This window comes from Salminus brasiliensis, chromosome 13, assembly GCF_030463535.1.
Source record: "Salminus brasiliensis chromosome 13, fSalBra1.hap2, whole genome shotgun sequence".
In the NCBI taxonomy this organism is placed as follows: Eukaryota; Metazoa; Chordata; class Actinopteri; order Characiformes; family Bryconidae; genus Salminus; species Salminus brasiliensis.
This window is the reverse complement of record NC_132890.1, coordinates 21,288,243-21,308,323: the sequence shown is the minus strand read 5'-3', so window position 1 is coordinate 21,308,323 and position 20,081 is coordinate 21,288,243. Positions and strand designations below refer to the sequence as shown.

The window sequence follows — 20,081 nt, the reverse complement described above, 5'->3', positions numbered from 1 at the left end:
GTAGTGTGTTACAGTCAGTCATGTGGCTCATATGAGCAATATAGAGCATTATAGAGCTTCCTGTAGTGTGTTACAGTCAGTCATGTGGCTCACATGAGCAATACAGAGCATTATAGAGCTTCCTGTAGTGGGTTACAGTCAGTCATGTGGCTCATATGAGCAATATAGAGCATTATAGAGCTTCCTGTAGTGGGTTACAGTCAGTCATGTGGCTCATATGAGCAATATAGACCATTATAGAGCTTCCTGTAGTGTGTTACAGTCAGTCATGTGGCTCATATGAGCAATATAGACAATTATAGAGCTTCCTGTAGTGTGTTACAGTCTGTCATGTGGCTCACATGAGCAATACAGAGCATTATAGAGCGCCCCCTGCACTTCCAGTAGTGTGTTACAGTCGGTCATAGGAATCATATATGCAATATAGGGCATTATAGAGCCCCCTATGTCTCCAGTACTGTATTTCAGTCAGTCACAATGTTTTTGAGCTTTTTCTTCTACTTAAGTTGTTTTTGAAAATATATTTTTGCTTTAATTGCATTCATATTTTTCAGATGGGTTTAGTATATTCTACACACTTGTTAAAATAACATGCTGTTGTTCTCCAGGTGAGTTCAGTGATGGTTCTGCAGAGGCGGGAGGTGTGTATCAGGTGTTGGAGATGCCGTATGAGGGAGAGGATGTCAGCATGATGATCGTTCTGCCCAGGCAGGAGGTTCCTCTGGCCACGCTGGAGCCCATTATCCGGCCACAGCTGCTGGACGACTGGGCCAACAATGTCAAGAAGCAGAAGGTGGAAGTCTACCTGCCCAGGTCAGAGAGAATCTCTTTATCCATCACCTGTAGTTTATTTTCTGTTTTATTCTGTTTACTGAGTTACATGTAACCAAGTGGAATTCTGGTACATTTGCACTTTCCTGAGTATTTGTAAATATTATTACTGATATTTATATTTTTCATTTTTCAATTTATTTCTATAAGAAATCGTTTCTGTTGTATAAATTATAGAATTACTAATTGCATATTGGAAAGCAATATAATATCGAATTGGGAAATCATAGCAGCCACATGGATAATCATAGGAACTGCCTAGCGACTAGTGACAACTTCCTGCAATACCATAGCAACTGTTTAGCAGCAGTATAGCAACAGCATAGCAACCAAATAGTAATTACCTACCAACCACCTGCGACACCTTAGCAACACCATGGCAACGCCCTGGCCTACTAAGCTTGTTAATCACTTACACAAATACATAACCTAAAGAAAAGCTTTTTAAATCATCAACAGAAAATGCACCTCATATCTAATCTAAAATCAATCTGATCTAATCCTTTCCTTCAGGTTTAAAGTAGAGCAGAAGATTGACCTGAGGGACACGCTGCAGCAGCTGGGCATCAAAAACATCTTCACTAAAGATGCTGATCTGTCAGCCATGACCGCAGAGAGAGCAGGTGAGATGTGCTGTAAGCACAGAGCTGGGTTATATGGCCAAAACAGTTTCATGGTACAAAACATTTTAAATGATAAAGTACAATTCTTTTCTTCCTTACATTTACTTCCTGGAGGGAGAAAGGGCCTTGGCTGCCGATGGCTAGCAGCATGTTTGGAATATAAACCAGCGATTCTCTGATCACAGTGACAGCACTTTAGTCCGCTGGACCACTCAGTGCCCCTGTTTTGGTCTGAAATGTAAACAGCCTGTAGTTCTACATAATGTTTTTTTTATCAGCTGGTTTAACTCCGGCCAGGCTGGATATCTATGGACGTAATTTGGTGCTCACTGGGCTTCTCCTCAGTGGATGAGGTTTTAGAATGAAGACTGTTTTTGGACCTAGAGTATATAACATAAGCAAGAGTGTGTAGTTTGGATTTGTGTGCACTTGTGTTCAGTATGAGGGAGGTATAATACTACACTTAATAAGAAATACAAATAAAACTTATTGATTATCAATATTCTAATGCCATTATTTAATCAGCCAATCGTGTGGCAGCAGTGCAGCGCATTAAATCATGCAGATGAGTCCGCAGCTTTAGCTATTGTTCACAGCAACCATCAGAATGGAGGAAAAATATGATCTTCATGATTTTGAGTTTTAGCCTTTGATGAACTGATGATCTCATGGGGTTTTCAGCACAACTGTGTCTAGGGTTACTCAGAATGGTGTAATAAAGGAAACACATCCATTGAGTGGCAGTTCTACAGTCGTAAACTCCATGTTGATGAAAGAGGCCAACAGAGAATAGCCAGACTGGTGAAGCTGACAAAGTAACAGCTAACTACAGTAACTCAGATAACCACTCTCTACAACTACACAACACATCCGGCCTTGAGAGGGATAGGCAACAACAGCAGAAGAACCACGTCCGGTTCCACCTCTTTCAGCCAAGAACAGAAAGCTGAGGCTGCAATGGACGCAGACTTACAAAAACTGGATAGAACATACAATCTGGATTTCTGCTAAGGAACACACGCACACACCAACACTTTGACTAACAGCAGACAGGATGTGGTCGTGCTTCTGTGTCTTAACAGCTAAAAAAAAACAGGCATTTTTTAACGGTGTTCCGTTTTGCTTCCTGAGCGAGATTTTAGCAGTGGAGTGTAGCTCTGTCGGCAGAGAGCAGCAAGGGAGAAGCCGATACACACTCAGTCATGTGAAGTGTCGTGGTGAGGGGTTTATTATTTTCTGAGAGTTTCGAGCTTCAGGGCACAACTGCGGTTTCTCTTTGGTCCTGAAACGTTGATCTCGTCTCCAAGACTTCACTGGGGTTTAAAAATAGACAGAAACGCTTATGATTTCATTCAGTGTGTTTTCTCTGCTGAACACAGCTCCGTTCACTGTGACCGATTATTAAAAGGCCTTAGGTGTGATGTGTGTTTGGATTCTGCATGTGTAGGTAGATGCAGTTTTAGGGGAAATGCTGCCCCTGCTGTCCAAAAAACACAATGACTAACAGTTAAAGAGCTCAAAGTGTTTTTTTTTTGTTGTTGTTGTTGTTGTTTTTTCAAAATTCTCTACAAAATTGTAAACAAGCTCATTCTGAGTGGGTTTGGCATGACATGCTTCATTTCAGAGAATCTTACCCAGTTAGATTTGTTCACATTGGTGGTGAATGGAACCAGACGTCTGAAGCTCTAAAAGCTCCTTTATTGAAAGTCATTATACCACATGATTATAAATACATGCCTGATGTCGGAGACACTGTTTTACCAGAGCTTTAAGTAAAGATTGACTCTAAACTGGGGGGTTTGGATTAGGGTTGCAGCGGTATACTGGTTGAAGGTATACCATGGTTTGAAAATTGATTCTTAATAAAATGCAGCTGAACAGAACTTCTTACTATTTTCAGAGTTTTACAAACCAACCAAACAATCAATTGATTAATAGAGAAAATAGTCATTAGCTGAAAACAAAATAGTTCAGAAGAGCTCTACCTCACGTGCAGCTCTCTTTATTTATTTCCCAAATATTTGTTCAACCTTTCTTATTTTTTATTAGTATTTATTTTTGATAATTTAGAAGTCAAATTACCCAATCATGTGAAATCCCCCTATTACTTGCAATGTCTATCACTCATTACTTATTATTAGGAGGGTGAAGACCTCCGACGACACATGTGAAGCCAGCCACTGCCTCATACATTTACATTACGGTCACATTGAAGGCATTTAGCAGATGCTCTTATCCAGAGCGACTTACAAAAGTTCTTTGCTATTTACCCAAGGACAACCTCAGCTAGTTTGAATAGACTAAAAATTCAAAGATACCTCTAAGCTTTAGACATTACTAAGCACAAGTCAATAAGGTGACCACTCTGCTATTCGCCCAAGTATTTTCAGAAGAGGTGGGTCTGGACTCTGCCGTTCAAACACCCAGGGGAGGCTCATTCCACCACTTTGGTGCCAGGCCAGGGGGATGAGGGATGGCGGGTCAAGCCGTGCCGTACTTGAAGCTCAAAGGGCTCTTGGTGCGGATCGACTTTTGACCATAGCCATCAAGTACGGAGGGTGAGCGCTGGTCCGTTCTTGGCTTTGTAGGCCAGCGTCAAGATTTTGAATCAGCAGCTACAGGAAGCCAGTGAAGAGAACGCAGCAGTGGAGTGACATGGCTGAATTTAGAGACGTTGAAGACGACCCGTGCCGCTGCGTTCTGAATGAGTTGCAGAGGCCTGATGGTGCACAGAGGAAGCCAGCCAGAAGAGAGTTGCAATTAGCAAGTCATGAAGTGACGAGAGACTGAACGAGCACCTGGGTGGTCTCTCTACAGAGGAAGGGTTGAATTCTCTGGATGTTGTTCAGGAGAAATCTGCATGACCGAGTTACGTTTGCGACATGACTTGAGAATGATAACTGATCATCCATGACTACACCAAGGCTTTGAGTTTCTGTAGATGGAGTGACCAGTGAGTTCTCAAAAGAGATGGCAAGTCCAGCAGTTCCCGGGATGTACAACAGCTCTGTCTTGCTGGGGTTAAATTTGAGGTGGTGAGCAGCATGCTCTGAGGAAAGCTCCACTATAATAGCTGGTCGACGCCTGTGCTGAACATCATCACACTTGGAGTGATGTGGGGAGGAAGTGCCATCAACCCAACTCTGAGACAGCAAACCCTTGACTCTCGGCTGCTGATGGAGACGAAGAGGACGGAGAAGAGGAGCAATTGTGAAATTGTAAAAATGGTTGTCATACCATGAAAATCTCATCATGTTCAAACCCTAGATTGGCAACCGACGCCAGGTTTCATTCACCACCACTGTAAGGAAGCCGCGTTCAGAGACGTTCACTCGTTAACTCCTTCACTATTCACTGTATAGCATATGCTACATAGTGCACTAACTAGGGGCCGACCAAAAGACTTCAGACCTTGCATTTGGAAACTGGAAGCAGCTTCAAAAAGAAGCAACGTATTTTGTCACGTAAGCAAATCTAACACGTCTGTCAGGACTTCACTAATATCTGCATTGATAATTGTTTAAATAAAATGGCATAGGTTGGACATTTTAGCGTTCATCATCTGTACTCTACATTTTGCAGAGCATTGTGGGTGCTTGATAGTGAACTGTATAGGTAGGGTGATTTAGAATAACACTACAAAATGGTCACGCTATATTTCCGAACGCAGCTCAAGTTTCCTTGAATGCACAATTTCACCCCAAACTCCACTCTGAATGTGTTCATCTCACTGCCACTGAGGTAAGCAGAGGATTTGAAAAAATGGTGGACGTCCCCTTTCTGTTATGTGAAGTGTATGCTTTGTTCTGTATAAGCAAATATTCATTAAAATCCTGCCCAACCTTCTGATTGTATGAGCCCACTATGTGCTTTAAAAAATTGTTGCCATTTGCCCCCTGTGTGTGTGTGTGTGCATGTGTGTGTGTCCTTAAAAAAGCTGATTTCTGCATCATTAATGGCACAAACACACACACTAATGTATTATTCAACAGAGTGCGCCTCAGTGTGACCGGAGGAATTCAATTTTCATATATGAGTCTCTCTCTCTCTCTCTCTCTCTCTCTCTCTCTCTCTCTCTCTCTCTCTCTTTCGGTAGATGGCAGTGAGCTGTTTATCGGTAAAGCGGTGCAGAAGTCGTATCTGGAGGTGACTGAGGAGGGAGCCGAGGGAGCAGCAGGATCAGGTTACACTGTGTTCTCTTCATCATCGTTACACTCCTCTCTTTATTCTTTCCATCACTCTACTCCTCCATTTATCACATTGGCAGTACTACAGCACTATCCACAAAGTCTCTAACTATTACTAATCTGTTACCTATTAACTTACCTACCAACACTGTTACTATCTTCTTCATCATCATCATCATCATCATTACAGTGACCGCTTAAGCTGTTTTCACACAAAAATAGTATGAGGCCCCCTCTTTGCAAATGTGTACTGGCTAGTTGGAGACAGCACATTTAGCTTGCAAGCTCATTTCAGAGGCTACCTTTTCCTAGCTAGTTTAAACTCTGGGAACTTCCACTGTTAAAAGTCCAAGATCCTCAAGGACATTTTGGGAGGTGCTTTAGTTTGAAACTGTGGAGGAACCTTCTGAGGTGCTTTGAGGAACCTTCAAGGAACCTGTTCATTCTAAAAGAAGGTTCCTCCACAGTTTTACATTGAAGAACCTCCAGAAGTTCTTCAAGGATCTTATAATTCTAACAGGGTACAAACCTGAAAGACCAACTGAGGCAGACACCTGCTGACAGCATGCTCATGCTAAACCTTGTATTGCTTGTGTTCAGAGAAAGATCAAACTAGCCTTTTCTCCATGTTGGAGGAAACTACCAGACACACCGTTGCTTTGATGTACATCCCACTAAAGTTTCTACCTTTCTACCTTATATGACCACATATAATTTTCACATCTTTGCCGCTCATCCTATTGAGAATAATATGTTTGCCTGTATCATCTCTGCATCCCCTTCTGTTATAATCATTTCCCTTCACTATTATTATTACTATTATTACTATATTATTACCATTATTGTCGTTTTTACCATCTTAACACAAGTAATACTGTAATATAATACTATTCACTATTTTAAAAGTTGTTATTAAATTATTACTATTTTTATTTTTATTTTTTTATTTATTATATTTATTATTATATATACATTTATTATGACTTCCCTTTCACCTTTTCTTTTTTATCTACTCTTTGTCTATTTCTTGTAATGCCAGCGCAGTAGACTAGATGTTAATATTCACAGATGCTAATAGCACCCCCTCTTGTTTTGCCTTTGTCATTGTCCTGAGAAGTACATTCAACAACTCTGTATTGCAGACCCTAATGCCTGAACCACCACGTGGTTCTGCTTATGGCTATTTCATTAAAAACATCTACATTATTACTCTACTATATAGTTGTTATCTTAAAAGTTATTATTATGGTGGGAGTCCCTGTTATTATTAACCTAGTTTTACTTGTTTTAAGTAATGTTATCTACTGTGTCGTGTTACACTAGCCGATCAGTTTCAGTCATTATTTCTTGACAAAAGCTTTAATTATCTTTTTTTTATCATCAGCAAAATTATCTGCCAATAGAATGAGACAAATATAGAAGAATCAATCACTTAAAAACAAGTGTTTGTTTACCTCTTCTAATGAGCGCATTCAGCTATTTTAAGTTGCACCCATTGCTGACCCAGATGTGCACACGCCCGCGCACACACACAGCTTGTCTAGACTCTGTAAAGAGGTACTGCCAATAGAATACGACCCTCTGGAGCAGATAAACATGAACCTTTTGGCACCATGCCTAATGTCAGGTGTGGGCTAGAGGGGTATAAAGCCACCCCCACCCCCACCCCAGCATTGTGCTGAGGAGCAGTGGAGCTGTGTTCTTTGGAATACTGGTGCTCCATCCAATACTTTTGAGCATTTAACATCCTGACCTCACTAACACTCTTGTCACTGAATGCAATCAAATCCTCACAGCAAGGCTCCAAAATCTAGTAAAAAGCCTTCTCTGGGCAGTAGATACAATAGTTACTCCAACAGAGGCAGCATGAACTATATTTTAATATCCATGATTTCAGAAGAAACAGTGATTGAGCAGGTGTCCAAATACTTTTGTCTATTAATTTTATTATATTGTTACACTAGTATTAAAATGACAAATATTAAACATTTAAGATGATAATTGTGTTGATTTTCAGTCACATTTGTGTATTATATTGTTTCCTGTAGGAATGATTGCTTTGACCAGGACATTGGTGCTGTACCCTCAGGTCATGGCCGACCATCCATTCTTCTTTGTCATCAGAAACAGGAGGACAGGTACACCTCACCTGTCCATTTACTTTTTATCTTGAGATGTTTGTACTATTAACAAACCCATCTGGGCATTCGACTCAGTTGAATCTAGTTGAATCTGCTGTACCAGAGAGTGGTTGAATCAACTGTGCATCATGTTGTGCATATGTGCTTTTCTTGCAGGATCTCTTCTTTTCATGGGCAGAGTGATGAACCCTGATGTCGTCGAACCGTTTGATCAGGAGTTTGACTCTGTGTAACTCCCACAAGATCAGATGAATCCAATTCTAATTCCAATTCACACTCGTACTCCTAAAAACACAAGGCCCAAAGAGTGCAATCTCACAGCTAATGCCATTTCATGGATTTCTCTGCGAGGAGAGCCGTGAATACACATAGTATATAAAATATACACCTTCTCCTCCGAACGTACTGAAACGACAAGGCCAGCTCTATTGATTTTAGCTTTGAGATCAAGACCTTACTCCTGCTCACCTGAAGACTGGATGTAAATGTATCAGGTAATAAATGCTGGAATTCTGACCTATCGTCTCATATTCCTCTTCTCAGACCTAAATGTCGAAAAACAGAACACCTGGCCTTGCCCTTCCAATACTTTCAGGGGAGACTAAATATATTATACAATGTGATTGTGTTTTGATACTCTCAGCTTTAACCACTGAAGATGAAGTTGTAAATATATCTATGAACTATGGGTCGGTCTCTTTGGCCATGCCGGTTAAAAGCGGCACGCACACACACACACACATTTATGTGTATTTATGGGCTGATTCGCATCCTTTATTTTTCACCAGCGTTTAGAGCATGCAGTCATTCTGCACTCTTTGTTACTGTATATTTGCTATTGTGTTACATAGAGAAAAGTAGATATTTATTGCAAAAAGGTGCAGTTTTTTTCTCTCTTTATCACACTGATATATATATTAAATATTTAAACCACTTTGAATCTTAGTAAATCTTTTTTTGTGTTCTTTATTTATTATTACAATTATTACTATTCTGTGGCTCAAATACTGCTGAAATACTGACATGCCTTATAAATGAGGTTTTTTGATTTACTGAATGTTTTACGGATGTACAGGTAGTGAAGCAGGGTTGCCATGGTGACCCCACCACTGGCGGAGATGGTGTTTGGTGTACAGGGATTTAAAAACTAAAAAATAAAAACACCAGCTGTATTCTCAATTTCAGAAATAAACATGAATGTGGAAGAAGCCGTCTTTTATTTGGCTTTTTTTTGTTTGTTTGTTTTGTTTTGTTTTTTTTGCCGTTCAATGTTATTTACATGCCACATGGGTACAGCGGGTATGGATAAGAATGGGAAGGGATGTGAGTAGGGATATACAGGGTATGGATGAGGATGATATAGGTATGGGTATAGAGGGTATGGATGAGATATAGGAATGGGTATCAACGTATTATTAGAGATGGAATAGATGGGGATGGGGATGGATGAGAATGATTATAGGTATGGGTATAAAGGGTTTGGATGAGGATGATTATAGGTATGGGTATAAAGGGTTTGGATGAGGATGATTATAGGTATGGGTATTGAGGGTATGGATGAGGATGATTATAGGTATGGGTATGGATGAGGATGATATACATATGGCTATAGATGTTATGGATGAGGATTATATAGGTAAGGGTATAGAGGGTAGGGATGAGAATGATCTAGGTATAGGTATAGAGGTATAGGCATGGATATGGAGGGTATGGAAGAATTAGTTTAGGTATGGGTATGAAGGTATGGGTACAAAGGGTATGGGTGGGTATTGTATGGATGGGTTTAGGTATGGGAATGAGGGTGATACGAATAGGTTTAGGTATGGGTACATGAGTGTAAATATGTGCATAGGTATGGGTATAGATGGGTTTATGTATGGGAATGAGGGTATGTATGAGGATGGTACAAACAGGTTTAGGTATTGGTACAGAGGGAGTGCATAGGCATGGGTATGAATAGGTATGGGTACGGAAGGTATGGATGGGAATAGGCACGGATATAGAGGGTATGTCTGAGTATTGGTATGGATATGAGAGTATGGATTAGAATCCAAGTACAGAGGGTAAAGTTGGGTATGTGTATGGATGGGGCTGAAATCAACAGAAAATAATGGGATATTGGATGGATAAAAATAATGAATCTGATTATGTTACAGTATCTATCCTAAAACAGCACACACTATAGCTCTGTGTTTCTTACTGAGGCGTAGTCGTGTTTGAGTAGTTTGAGAATCCTACGCGAAGAGCTTCAATAAAACAGCTCATTTTAAAGCACAACAGTTTTTACCCTGAAAGTTTATATAATGACTGTGATTTTTAAGAAAATGCATTAACACACATATTACTTTTTATTAATACTGTGTTTAAATCATTACATCCACACAAGTCTCTATAACTATTACCTTTGGCTGTGCTCTAGCGTCCAGCTGTAGAGTTTTATATTTGAAGGTCAGATGATTTAATATCTCCAGTGACTCCAAATTACAGCATTATTATAGAGAGCCATCTGTTATCAGAGAGAGTCACTAAAGCTCCATGATAACGGAGAGCTCTATTTGGCTGTGTTTTCGGAGACCACTATAATCAGCAGTAACACTGGAGGCCTGCGGCATATGTCCATTTGGGAGGTGGATCACTATTTGGCAAGACCAGAGCAGTACTTGGCAGAGGAGATGAGAGATTAATATCTGTCCCTGTCTAATCTGGAGAGGACAGGCTGTGTGTTCAAACCATAGACTGTGTTTAGAAGCCAATGGTTCAGATGCTCTGCATGTGTGTGAATTCTAGTTGCTTCACGTTTGGATACCCCTAATTACTGCACAACAGGGCTGAATATAGCTCTACCTTAAACTGATAGTTTGCCAAAAATCTAAATGTACACACCTAACCCCAACCAACCAAGACCTGTTAGGTAGGGTGGCCATATTTTGGTTTCCTAAAAAGAGGACACAGGGATGCACGGACAAGTGGCAGTGTGGCAGTGTGTGTATATATGAGTATATATGTGTATATATGAGCGTGGCAGGGACTTCTTTAAAATCATGCTACTTAGTTAATGCACATTAATAAATAAACATTTTACTCATTTAACAAGACTAATACATCGCCCTATTGGCTTATATTGCTCAATCATCTCGTTTCATAAAAGAGTTTAAAAATATGTTTTACATAAAATGTTTTAATGGTAATGTAAAAAAAATATTTATAAATATATCAATAAATAGTCAGATGAAGCCAAACTTTTTTGGTGTTATTTATATTTTCTGTGGTCAACCAGCTGTGATGTGAAGTAGTATGGCCAATGGTTGCACTTAGCTGCAGGTAGTGTGGACCAATAGCGGCGGTGAGAGGGCGGGACCTGGTGGTTTAAACAGTGGGTTTAAAGCTGTTAACAGAATAAGTTGTCAGATGGGGCATATTTGATTTAATTTGATTAAATTGAAAACTCGCATTGGGAATGTTTTGTGATCTTTTTTGCGGGTTTATTTATATAAATAAATAAATACAGCAGTTCTCCCCAACATCCCCTCAGTCGTCAAATGTTTGACTGACAGGCTATTCGAGAGGCATAGATTCTGCCACCGTTGCCACGCCCATCTACACAGTGATTCATATGTTAGACAGCATAAGCATGGATAAGTGCGGAAAAGGAAAACAAAAGTTACTGGAAAAATAGAAAAAATACCATCTGTAAAAAAAAAATGATATGTTAACTTTTGGGCGTTTTTTCATGCATTTTTGTGAATTGTGAAACTATGAAACGCATTTTTCACGTGTCCAGTAATCTCTAAAAAACTTGCTTATGCGGTTTCTAAACTGTATAAATCGCTGTTATCTATAAACATGGACTGAACACACAGCACACCTGAAACAGCAGCAGCATCTTGACACTGGAATTGTGTCCATACTAGTCAAAGAACCCCCTCGAGGCAACCTGAGGAAGTGGGTTGCCAAGCAACGAACCAGCGCAGCAGCTCCGCCTCTCCAAGCGATTCACTTTGTCGAATCCTTTGCTTGATGTGAGTCGAATCGTACAGATTTAGATTAATTTGATTCACCATCAAGTGCTTCCCTGAATGTTTAGCTAGCGCTAGTTACACTGAACCCGAGATGACAGACAATGCTGAGGTGTATGGTAATGGTGTTATAAAGAAAACTGCATCTGCAGTATTTTCATATTTTCATTTCTTCCAGTATTTCCTGTACTTGTCTTCTCTTGTATAACTGTTTAATAAAGTAGCCTATGAGCTAACTGATCAGTTTAGCTAGCGCTGGCTGTTTAACTATCTGAAAAACAAAATGTTAAAACTCCATTCTGTATAAGGCTACATATTTAGGTTTACATTTTAGACAGCTAGCTACATAATTTAGAGGTATGCTTCCATTGATTGTTCATTTATTGTGTTAATATCATTAAAATCTCTGTAATTAGCTATCGAAATAAAAGTGAAATTACAACGATATGAATAATTGGGTGTATTTCGCCGTCAAGTGCTCCCACCTAAAATCCTCTCAGACAGCCGTTGTTTCATACAGTCGATTCGTGTGATTCTCTTAAAGGAGTTGTTCACAAAGAATGATTCGTTCATGAATCGCCCGTCGACCGCTATCCCGTTATGGGAGAGCTCGGACTCTTTCTGCCCCATGGACCCTTTCAGTGTGTGTTAAATGCCCCCAAGAGGACATGTCCGAGAGGTAAGTCATAAAATGAGCATGAGACTGAAGATGGAATATGAAACTGCTTTGTTGTGTGGGTGTCCGGTGCGTTGGGCAGCTCTGTTGCAAGGGGGTTGTGTGTGTGTGTGAGAGAGAGAGAGAGAGAGAGACTGGGTTGTCGATGTCGTGACCCTAAAGCTGCTCACAGTGGGAAAGGTTTGGCATGTATGGTATTTTGAGTATCTTCTGAAATACCGCTCACCTGGTTTAGAGTACTGGGCCCAGGTGTGCTCAGGTGTCTGGCTGTTATGGCGACGACTTTAATCCGGTACAGAGAGCAGAGTTCACGGTAACCTAAGCCTTATTTCTGCAGTGCTGCGGCTCCCCTTACAGCCAGACAGATCCAGGCCTGATTTACCCTAAACCCAGACCTAGCTGCCCAAACACTGCAGAGCACATTCCTTTATATTGTGGTTCAATTATGGCCACTTTATTGGAAACACCTACATTGTGTTTCCACCCACTGCCATCCCTGCCTTGTATTTCCACCTAGTTGGTGTACAGTCTCTAAATTTAACTTACAAGGGGGTTTCTAATAAAGTAGCCAGTGAGAGAAAGTTGTCAGATGGGGCATATTTGATTTAATTTAATTTAATTTGATTAGGTAGGGGGTTTCTAATAAAGTGGCCAGTGAGTGGAAGCACAAGGTAGGGGGTTTCTAATAAAGTGGCCAGTGAGTGGAAGCACAAGGTAGGCTGTTTCTAATAAAGTGGCCAGTGAGTGGCAGCACAAGGTAGGCTGTTTCTAATAAAGTGGCCAGTGAGAGAAAGCACAAGGTAGGGGGTTTCTAATAAAGTGGCCAGTGAGTGGAAGCACAAGGTAGGCTGTTTCTAATAAAGTGGCCAGTGAGTGGCAGCACAAGGTAGGCTGTTTCTAATAAAGTGGCCAGTGAGAGAAAGCACAAGGTAGGGGGTTTCTAATAAAGTGGCCAGTGAGTGGAAGCACAAGGTAGGGGGTTTCTAATAAAGTGGCCAGTGAGTGGAAGCACAAGGTAGGGGGTTTCTAATAAAGTGGCCAGTGAGTGGAAGCACAAGGTAGGGGGTTTCTAATAAAGTGGCCAGTGAGTGGAAGCACAGGGTAGGGGGTTTCTAATAAAGTGGCCAGTGAGTGGAAGCACAAGGTATGCTGTTTCTAATAAAGTGACCAGTGAGTGGAAGCACAAGGTAGGGGTTTCTAATAAAGTGGCCAGTGAGTGGAAGCACAAGGTAGGGGTTTCTAATAAAGTGGCCAGTGAGAGGAAGCACAAGGTAGGGGTTTCTAATAAAGTGGCCAGTGAGAGGAAGCATAAGGTAGGGGGTTTCTAATAAAGTGGCCAGTGAGTGGAAGCACAAGGTAGGGGGTTTCTAATAAAGTGGCCAGTGAGTGGAAGCACAAGGTAGGGGGTTTCTAATAAAGTGGCCAGTGAGTGAAGGCACAAGGTAGGGGGTTTCTAATAAAGTGGCCAGTGAGTGGAAGCACAAGGTAGGGGGTTTCTAATAAAGTGGCCAGTGAGTGGAAGCACAAGGTAGGGGGTTTCTAATAAAGTGGCCAGTGAGTGGAAGCACAAGGTAGGGGGTTTCTAATAAAGTGGCCAGTGAGTGGAAGCACAAGGTAGGGGGTTTCTAATAAAGTGGCCAGTGAGTGGAAGCACAAGGTTGGCTGTTTCTAATAAAGTGGCCAGTGAGTGGCAGCACAAGGTAGGGGGTTTCTAATAAAGTGGCCAGTGAGTGGAAGCACAAGGTAAGGAGTTTCTAATAAAGTGGCCAGTGAGCGGAAGCACAAGGTAGGGGGTTTCTAATAAAGTGGCCAGTGAGTGGAAGCACAAGGTATGGGGTTTCTAATAAAGTGGCCAGTGAGTGGAAGCACAAGGTAGGGGTTTCTAATTAAGTGACCAGTGAGTGGCAGCACAAGGTAAGGAGTTTCTAATAAAGTGGCCAGTGAGAGGAAGCACAAGGTAGGGGGTTTCTAATAAAGTGGCCAGTGAGTGGAAGCACAAGGTATGGGGTTTCTAATAAAGTGGCCAGTGAGTGGAAGCACAAGGTAGGGGTTTCTAATTAAGTGACCAGTGAGTGAAAGCACAAGGTAGGGGGTTTCTAATAAAGTGGCCAGTGAGTGGAAGCACAAGGTAGGGGTTTCTAATAAAGTGGCCAGTGAGTGGAAGCACAAGGTAGGGGTTTCTAATAAAGTGGCCAATGAGTGGAAGAACAAGGTAGGCTGTTTCTAATAAAGTGGCCAGTGAGAGGAAGCACAAGGTAGGGGGTTTCTAATAAAGTGGCCAGTGAGTGGAAGCACAAGGTAGGCTGTTTCTAATAAAGTGGCCAGTGAGAGGAAGCACAAGGTAGGGGGTTTCTAATAAAGTGGCCAGTGAGTGGAAGCACAAGGTAGGGGGTTTCTAATAAAGTGGCCAGTGAGTGGAAGCACAAGGTAGGGGGTTTCTAATAAAGTGGCCAGTGAGTGGAAGCACAAGGTAGGGGGTTTCTAATAAAGTGGCCAGTGAGTGGCAGCACAAGGTATGGGGTTTCTAATAAAGTGGCCAGTGAGAGGAAGCACAAGGTATGGGGTTTCTAATAAAGTGGCCAGTGAGAGGAAGCACAAGGTAGGGGTTTCTAATAAAGTGGCCAGTGAGTGGAAGAACAAGGTAGGCTGTTTCTAATAAAGTGGCCAGTGAGAGGAAGCACAAGGTAGGCTGTTTCTAATAAAGTGGCCAGTGAGAGGAAGCACAAGGTAGGGGGTTTCTAATAAAGTGGCCAGTGAGTGGAAGCACAAGGTAGGGGGTTTCTAATAAAGTGGCCAGTGAGTGGAAGCACAAGGTAGGGGGTTTCTAATAAAGTGGCCAGTGAGTGGAAGCACAAGGTAGGGGGTTTCTAATAAAGTGGCCAGTGAGTGGCAGCACAAGGTAGGGGGTTTCTAATAAAGTGGCCAGTGAGTGGAAGCACAAGGTAGGGGGTTTCTAATAAAGTGGCCAGTGAGTGGAAGCACAAGGTAGGCTGTTTCTAATAAAGTGGCCAGTGAGTGGCAGCACAAGGTATGGGGTTTCTAATAAAGTGGCCAGTGAGAGGAAGCACAAGGTAGGGGGTTTCTAATAAAGTGGCCAGTGAGTGGAAGCATAAGGTAGGGGGTTTCTAATAAAGTGGCCAGTGAGTGGAAGCACAAGGTAGGGGGTTTCTAATAAAGTGGCCAGTGAGTGGAAGCACAAGGTAGGGGGTTTCTAATAAAGTGGCCAGTGAGTGAAGGCACAAGGTAGGGGGTTTCTAATAAAGTGGCCAGTGAGTGGAAGCACAAGGTAGGGGGTTTCTAATAAAGTGGCCAGTGAGTGGAAGCACAAGGTAGGGGGTTTCTAATAAAGTGGCCAGTGAGTGGAAGCACAAGGTAGGGGGTTTCTAATAAAGTGGCCAGTGAGTGGAAGCACAAGGTAGGGGGTTTCTAATAAAGTGGCCAGTGAGTGGAAGCACAAGGTTGGCTGTTTCTAATAAAGTGGCCAGTGAGTGGCAGCACAAGGTAGGGGGTTTCTAATAAAGTGGCCAGTGAGTGGAAGCACAAGGTAAGGAGTTTCTAATAAAGTGGCCAGTGAGCGGAAGCACAAGGTAGGGGGTTTCTAATAAAGTGGCCAGTGAGTGGAAGCACAAGGTATGGGGTTTCTAATAAAGTGGCCAGTGAGTGGAAGCACAAGGTAGGGGTTTCTAATTAAGTGACCAGTGAGTGGAAGCACAAGGTAAGGAGTTTCTAATAAAGTGGCCAGTGAGAGGAAGCACAAGGTAGGGGGTTTCTAATAAAGTGGCCAGTGAGTGGAAGCACAAGGTATGGGGTTTCTAATAAAGTGGCCAGTGAGTGGAAGCACAAGGTAGGGGTTTCTAATTAAGTGACCAGTGAGTGAAAGCACAAGGTAGGGGGTTTCTAATAAAGTGGCCAGTGAGTGGAAGCACAAGGTAAGGAGTTTCTAATTAAGTGGCCAGTGAGTGGAAGCACAAGGTAAGGAGTTTCTAATAAAGTGGCCAGTGAGAGGAAGCACAAGGTAGGGGGTTTCTAATAAAGTGGCCAGTGAGTGGAAGCACAAGGTATGGGGTTTCTAATAAAGTGGCCAGTGAGTGGAAGCACAAGGTAGGGGTTTCTAATTAAGTGACCAGTGAGTGAAAGCACAAGGTAGGGGGTTTCTAATAAAGTGGCCAGTGAGTGGAAGCACAAGGTATGGGGTTTCTAATAAAGTGGCCAGTGAGAGGAAGCACAAGGTAGGGGGTTTCTAATAAAGTGGCCAGTGAGTGGAAGCACAAGGTAGGGGTTTCTAATTAAGTGGCCAGTGAGTGGAAGCACAAGGTAGGGGGTTTCTAATTAAGTGGCCAGTGAGTGGAAGCACAAGGTAGGGGGTTTCTAATAAAGTGGCCAGTGAGTGGAGGCACATGGTAGGAAATTCTGATAAAATGGTCAGTGAGGAAGCACAAGGTAAGGTGTTTCTAATAAAGTGTCCAGTAAGTGTGTTAACTGCATTAATTGTTCTTTTCTCGTTTGGATTCTCTCCCCCATTACGTTCTCCTCTCTCCAGTTCCTCAGGAGTGAACACCAGCAGTGGCAGTTTCCCCAAATCTCACTCTTCCCACTACTCTGAGCTCAGCGACACAAACACTCCTCTCTCTGTGGAACACACTCCGGACTCAGGCATTGTCGCCACTCCAGTAAGCCTCAGCTCAACCATCTTAGAATTAGGGATGGGCCGTAAGATGACCTCTAAATATTCACAGTGTGAAATGCTCTAGATGTGGCTGTTGTTGATCTTAGCAAGCCTTGTGCTTCGCTTTCCCTCACTGGGTCCAGCTTCACTGTTTCTGAAAGCTTTAAACAGTAAACACTTAAACCTGACCCAGTCTGTTCTGGGGTTCACTGGGCATTTCTTGACCCTAAACACAGCAGCAATTTACAATTTTCAGCAGGGTACAATTCTGTGATATCCAGGGTACAGTCATGTGAAAAACCCCATGATTATAATTTTGAGAGATGGAGGTGATATAACTAAACACATTAAATGTTTCTAAAATATAATGAACAGAAATGCAATTTCTTTTGAGGACACCCAACATTTATTACTACTATAAATGCCTAAAAAGCAGGTGCAGGACAGAAGCAGATGCAGAAGGTTTCTGTCTTATTTAAACCTCAGACATTCAGATTGGTTAAGTGGGGGTTATTTCTGTGGTGAGTTTCAAAGAGTTCTCTGAGGCCTTTAGAAAAAAAGTTTCAGGTGCAGATGAGTCTGGAAAGGGATTTCAAAATATCTCAGAACAAATAGAAATCAGCCGTTCCACTGTCCACAAAATTATTTACAAGCAAAATAACTGCCAACATGCTCAGATCAGGCCCTTGTAGCAGGTTTAGCCCAAGAGCAGAACTCAGGACGCATAAAACCTCCAACAATCCTAAAATGTCTTTACAGGTCCTACAGGCAGCTCTTGCCACGGTTGATGTCAAAGTACAGCTTCTGCCACCAAAAAGAGTCTGTCATGGTTTGGGGCTTCTTTGCTGCAGCAGGGTCTCCATCATAGAATTCAGTATGAATTCTTTGTTGTGTCAGATGGTGCTTGAGGAAAATATGAGATCACCTGTGTAGAAATGTTCTAAACAGACACATTCCAATGAATCTGAAGCTGACCATTTAACAATCAGCTAAATGCACACCTGTGCTTTCGCCCGTATGATGCTAGAATACGGGTCAGTGTAAGGGGTCATCCCAGGGGATCATGTTACTGGCCAAAGCTGAGCCGTGAATACACTCAGTGTGAATGTAAAGGTAATCCAAGCCTGACAGACAGACCCAATCGCCAGGGGTCATAACGTGTTACTAGGATGGGTTCACTCGGTTCATCCTATTTTGCAGTTTAGAGTCTGTTTGAAAAGATTGCTTGGAAAAGTAAGTCTTTTATTATTTTAGCTGCCATCCAGCCGCTTCAGGTTTACCTCATGGCATCGCCTGGAAGAACACGATGTCCGGGGAGACCAGCTCACCTGCCCCAGAGTCAGAGAGGGTAAGGGTCAGCACTTCAGGTTTTGCTTAAATAATATTTTTTAATATTATAGTTTTATATGGCCATATATTGCAAGTCCGTTGAACAAAGGATGTCCCCAATGTCCCAAACATCTCCTAAGCAGTGTGTATGACTAAATAATTGTCATATCGAGAAATCACATGGTTCATCTTGCAGGTCCTTCAGAAGATGAAAGCTCTCTTCGGGACGAAGACATCTTTCTCAGGAATGGCAGGAGGAGGAGGAGAGAGGACGAAGGGCAGAGATGGGAGGAGAGGCTACAGGAGAACTGGGAGAACTGTGTGGTGAGGCATTACACACTCGTTTTAATTCATTCAGCTTGCCCTAATACAGTGCTTCCATCTATCATTCATCATCTAATCATTGGCTATTTTTCTGTCCACTGCACTGCTGTTGTCCTCTGCTGTTGTTATTGTTGAGTGGCCTAATACTACCCTACCTCACATTACTGGATGCCAGTCTGGTGTTTGGTTTTGACATGTTTAAAAGAACTGCTTTTTCCCAGTTACTTCTTAATTTGGTGTTTGATGTGATCACATGCAGAGTGGATTTGGTGTGAAATTGTGCTTCACTGTACAGAGACCTGCTGACTCTGATTTCTTTGGTGGTGGTATATAGTCATTTTATTTACTATCTGAACCCACCAGTGAACCAAAATGGGCCTTCAGAATTTTATATGGAAGGTTGCTGATGGTGAAATAGTGGCAAATCTAAACCAATGCATTTTCGTTTTTTGCCGCACAACGCCCAGCATGTATCCCTCCACCATTTTAATGATAAGTGATTTTGAGAACAGATATTAGACCCCAAAATAGTTGTCTCAGGCATCAGGCAGTGTATACATAACCATTTGGTATAATAACTTTGTGGGGTGTGAGCTAACGAGAGAATCAGATCCATTCCGTTCCATTCACCACCAAACCATACTGAGTGATAGTGTTTACATCCTAATTATTTAATTAGGCAGATAATTGTGAAAAACAAAATATCTTTAAACTCTGACAAGAGTGTCCAGGCTATGACTGTCTTGATCTACTTTGAGGAAATTTCAGCCAGTCAAACCCCTACAAACTACATCACTGAACCTCTTTGGGTTAATCTAATCCAGCTGTAAAAAACATGGATGATCAATTCCCCCCCAGGAGCTAAATCTTTCCTATCAGGACCTGGGAGACCCATACCAGCTGGAGAACTTCACACGCATCCTAAGGAGGCTGATCAGAGTGGAGCGCCTCCAGCTGGTGGATAACGCCCTGCATGACCTCAGCTCAGTCCGACTGCCAAGGTACAGCACTCGAAGACAGCTCAGTGAGGGAGTGACACATTCAACAGGCTGACTGTTATTTATGTGGAAGTTAGATACACAGTACTCACAACGTAATGACAATAGAAAAGTCTCTCATATATTACCATACGGAGCACATTACTCACTGAGTTCAAATGTTCACTAATTACTCTAAATCTAATTAAAACAAATTTCTATTTTCCCAAATATAGACATGTCAGTTAGGCTTTAGTCTTATGTTTATAGATCACAATGAATTATCTATTAAAAAAAAGCTTCAGAGACCA

General features: G+C 41.9%; 2 protein-coding genes across 2 annotated transcripts in view; both read left to right on the top strand.

The window, feature by feature from the left end:
• The window catches only part of serpini1 (serpin peptidase inhibitor, clade I (neuroserpin), member 1), a 40,570-nt gene extending 31,580 nt beyond the window's left edge, over window positions 1-8,990 (top strand). The window contains exons 5-9 of the mRNA XM_072695736.1: window positions 609-813; window positions 1,345-1,454; window positions 5,551-5,637; window positions 7,690-7,779; window positions 7,939-8,990. Coding sequence (XP_072551837.1) covers window positions 609-813; window positions 1,345-1,454; window positions 5,551-5,637; window positions 7,690-7,779; window positions 7,939-8,015 — 569 coding nt within the window. The 3' untranslated portion in view covers window positions 8,016-8,990. The remainder of the gene's footprint in view (window positions 1-608; window positions 814-1,344; window positions 1,455-5,550; window positions 5,638-7,689; window positions 7,780-7,938) is intronic.
• Window positions 8,991-12,395: 3,405 nt separating this feature from the next.
• Window positions 12,396-19,846, top strand: LOC140575488 (uncharacterized). Its single transcript, XM_072695838.1, has 5 exons — window positions 12,396-12,477; window positions 17,015-17,144; window positions 18,395-18,488; window positions 18,666-18,793; window positions 19,673-19,846. Exons 1-5 carry the CDS (start codon window positions 12,467-12,469, stop codon window positions 19,844-19,846), a joined length of 537 nt encoding a protein of 178 aa, XP_072551939.1. The 5' UTR covers window positions 12,396-12,466.
• The last annotated feature ends 235 nt before the right edge of the window (window positions 19,847-20,081 follow it).

Coding starts and splice junctions, on each gene's coding strand:
- LOC140575488 (XM_072695838.1), top strand. Junction 17,145..18,394: donor CAGGCATTGTCGCCACTCCA/GTAAGCCTCAGC, acceptor TTATTATTTTAG/CTGCCATCCAGCCGCTTCAG. Junction 18,794..19,672: donor AGAACTGGGAGAACTGTGTG/GTGAGGCATTAC, acceptor CTTTCCTATCAG/GACCTGGGAGACCCATACCA.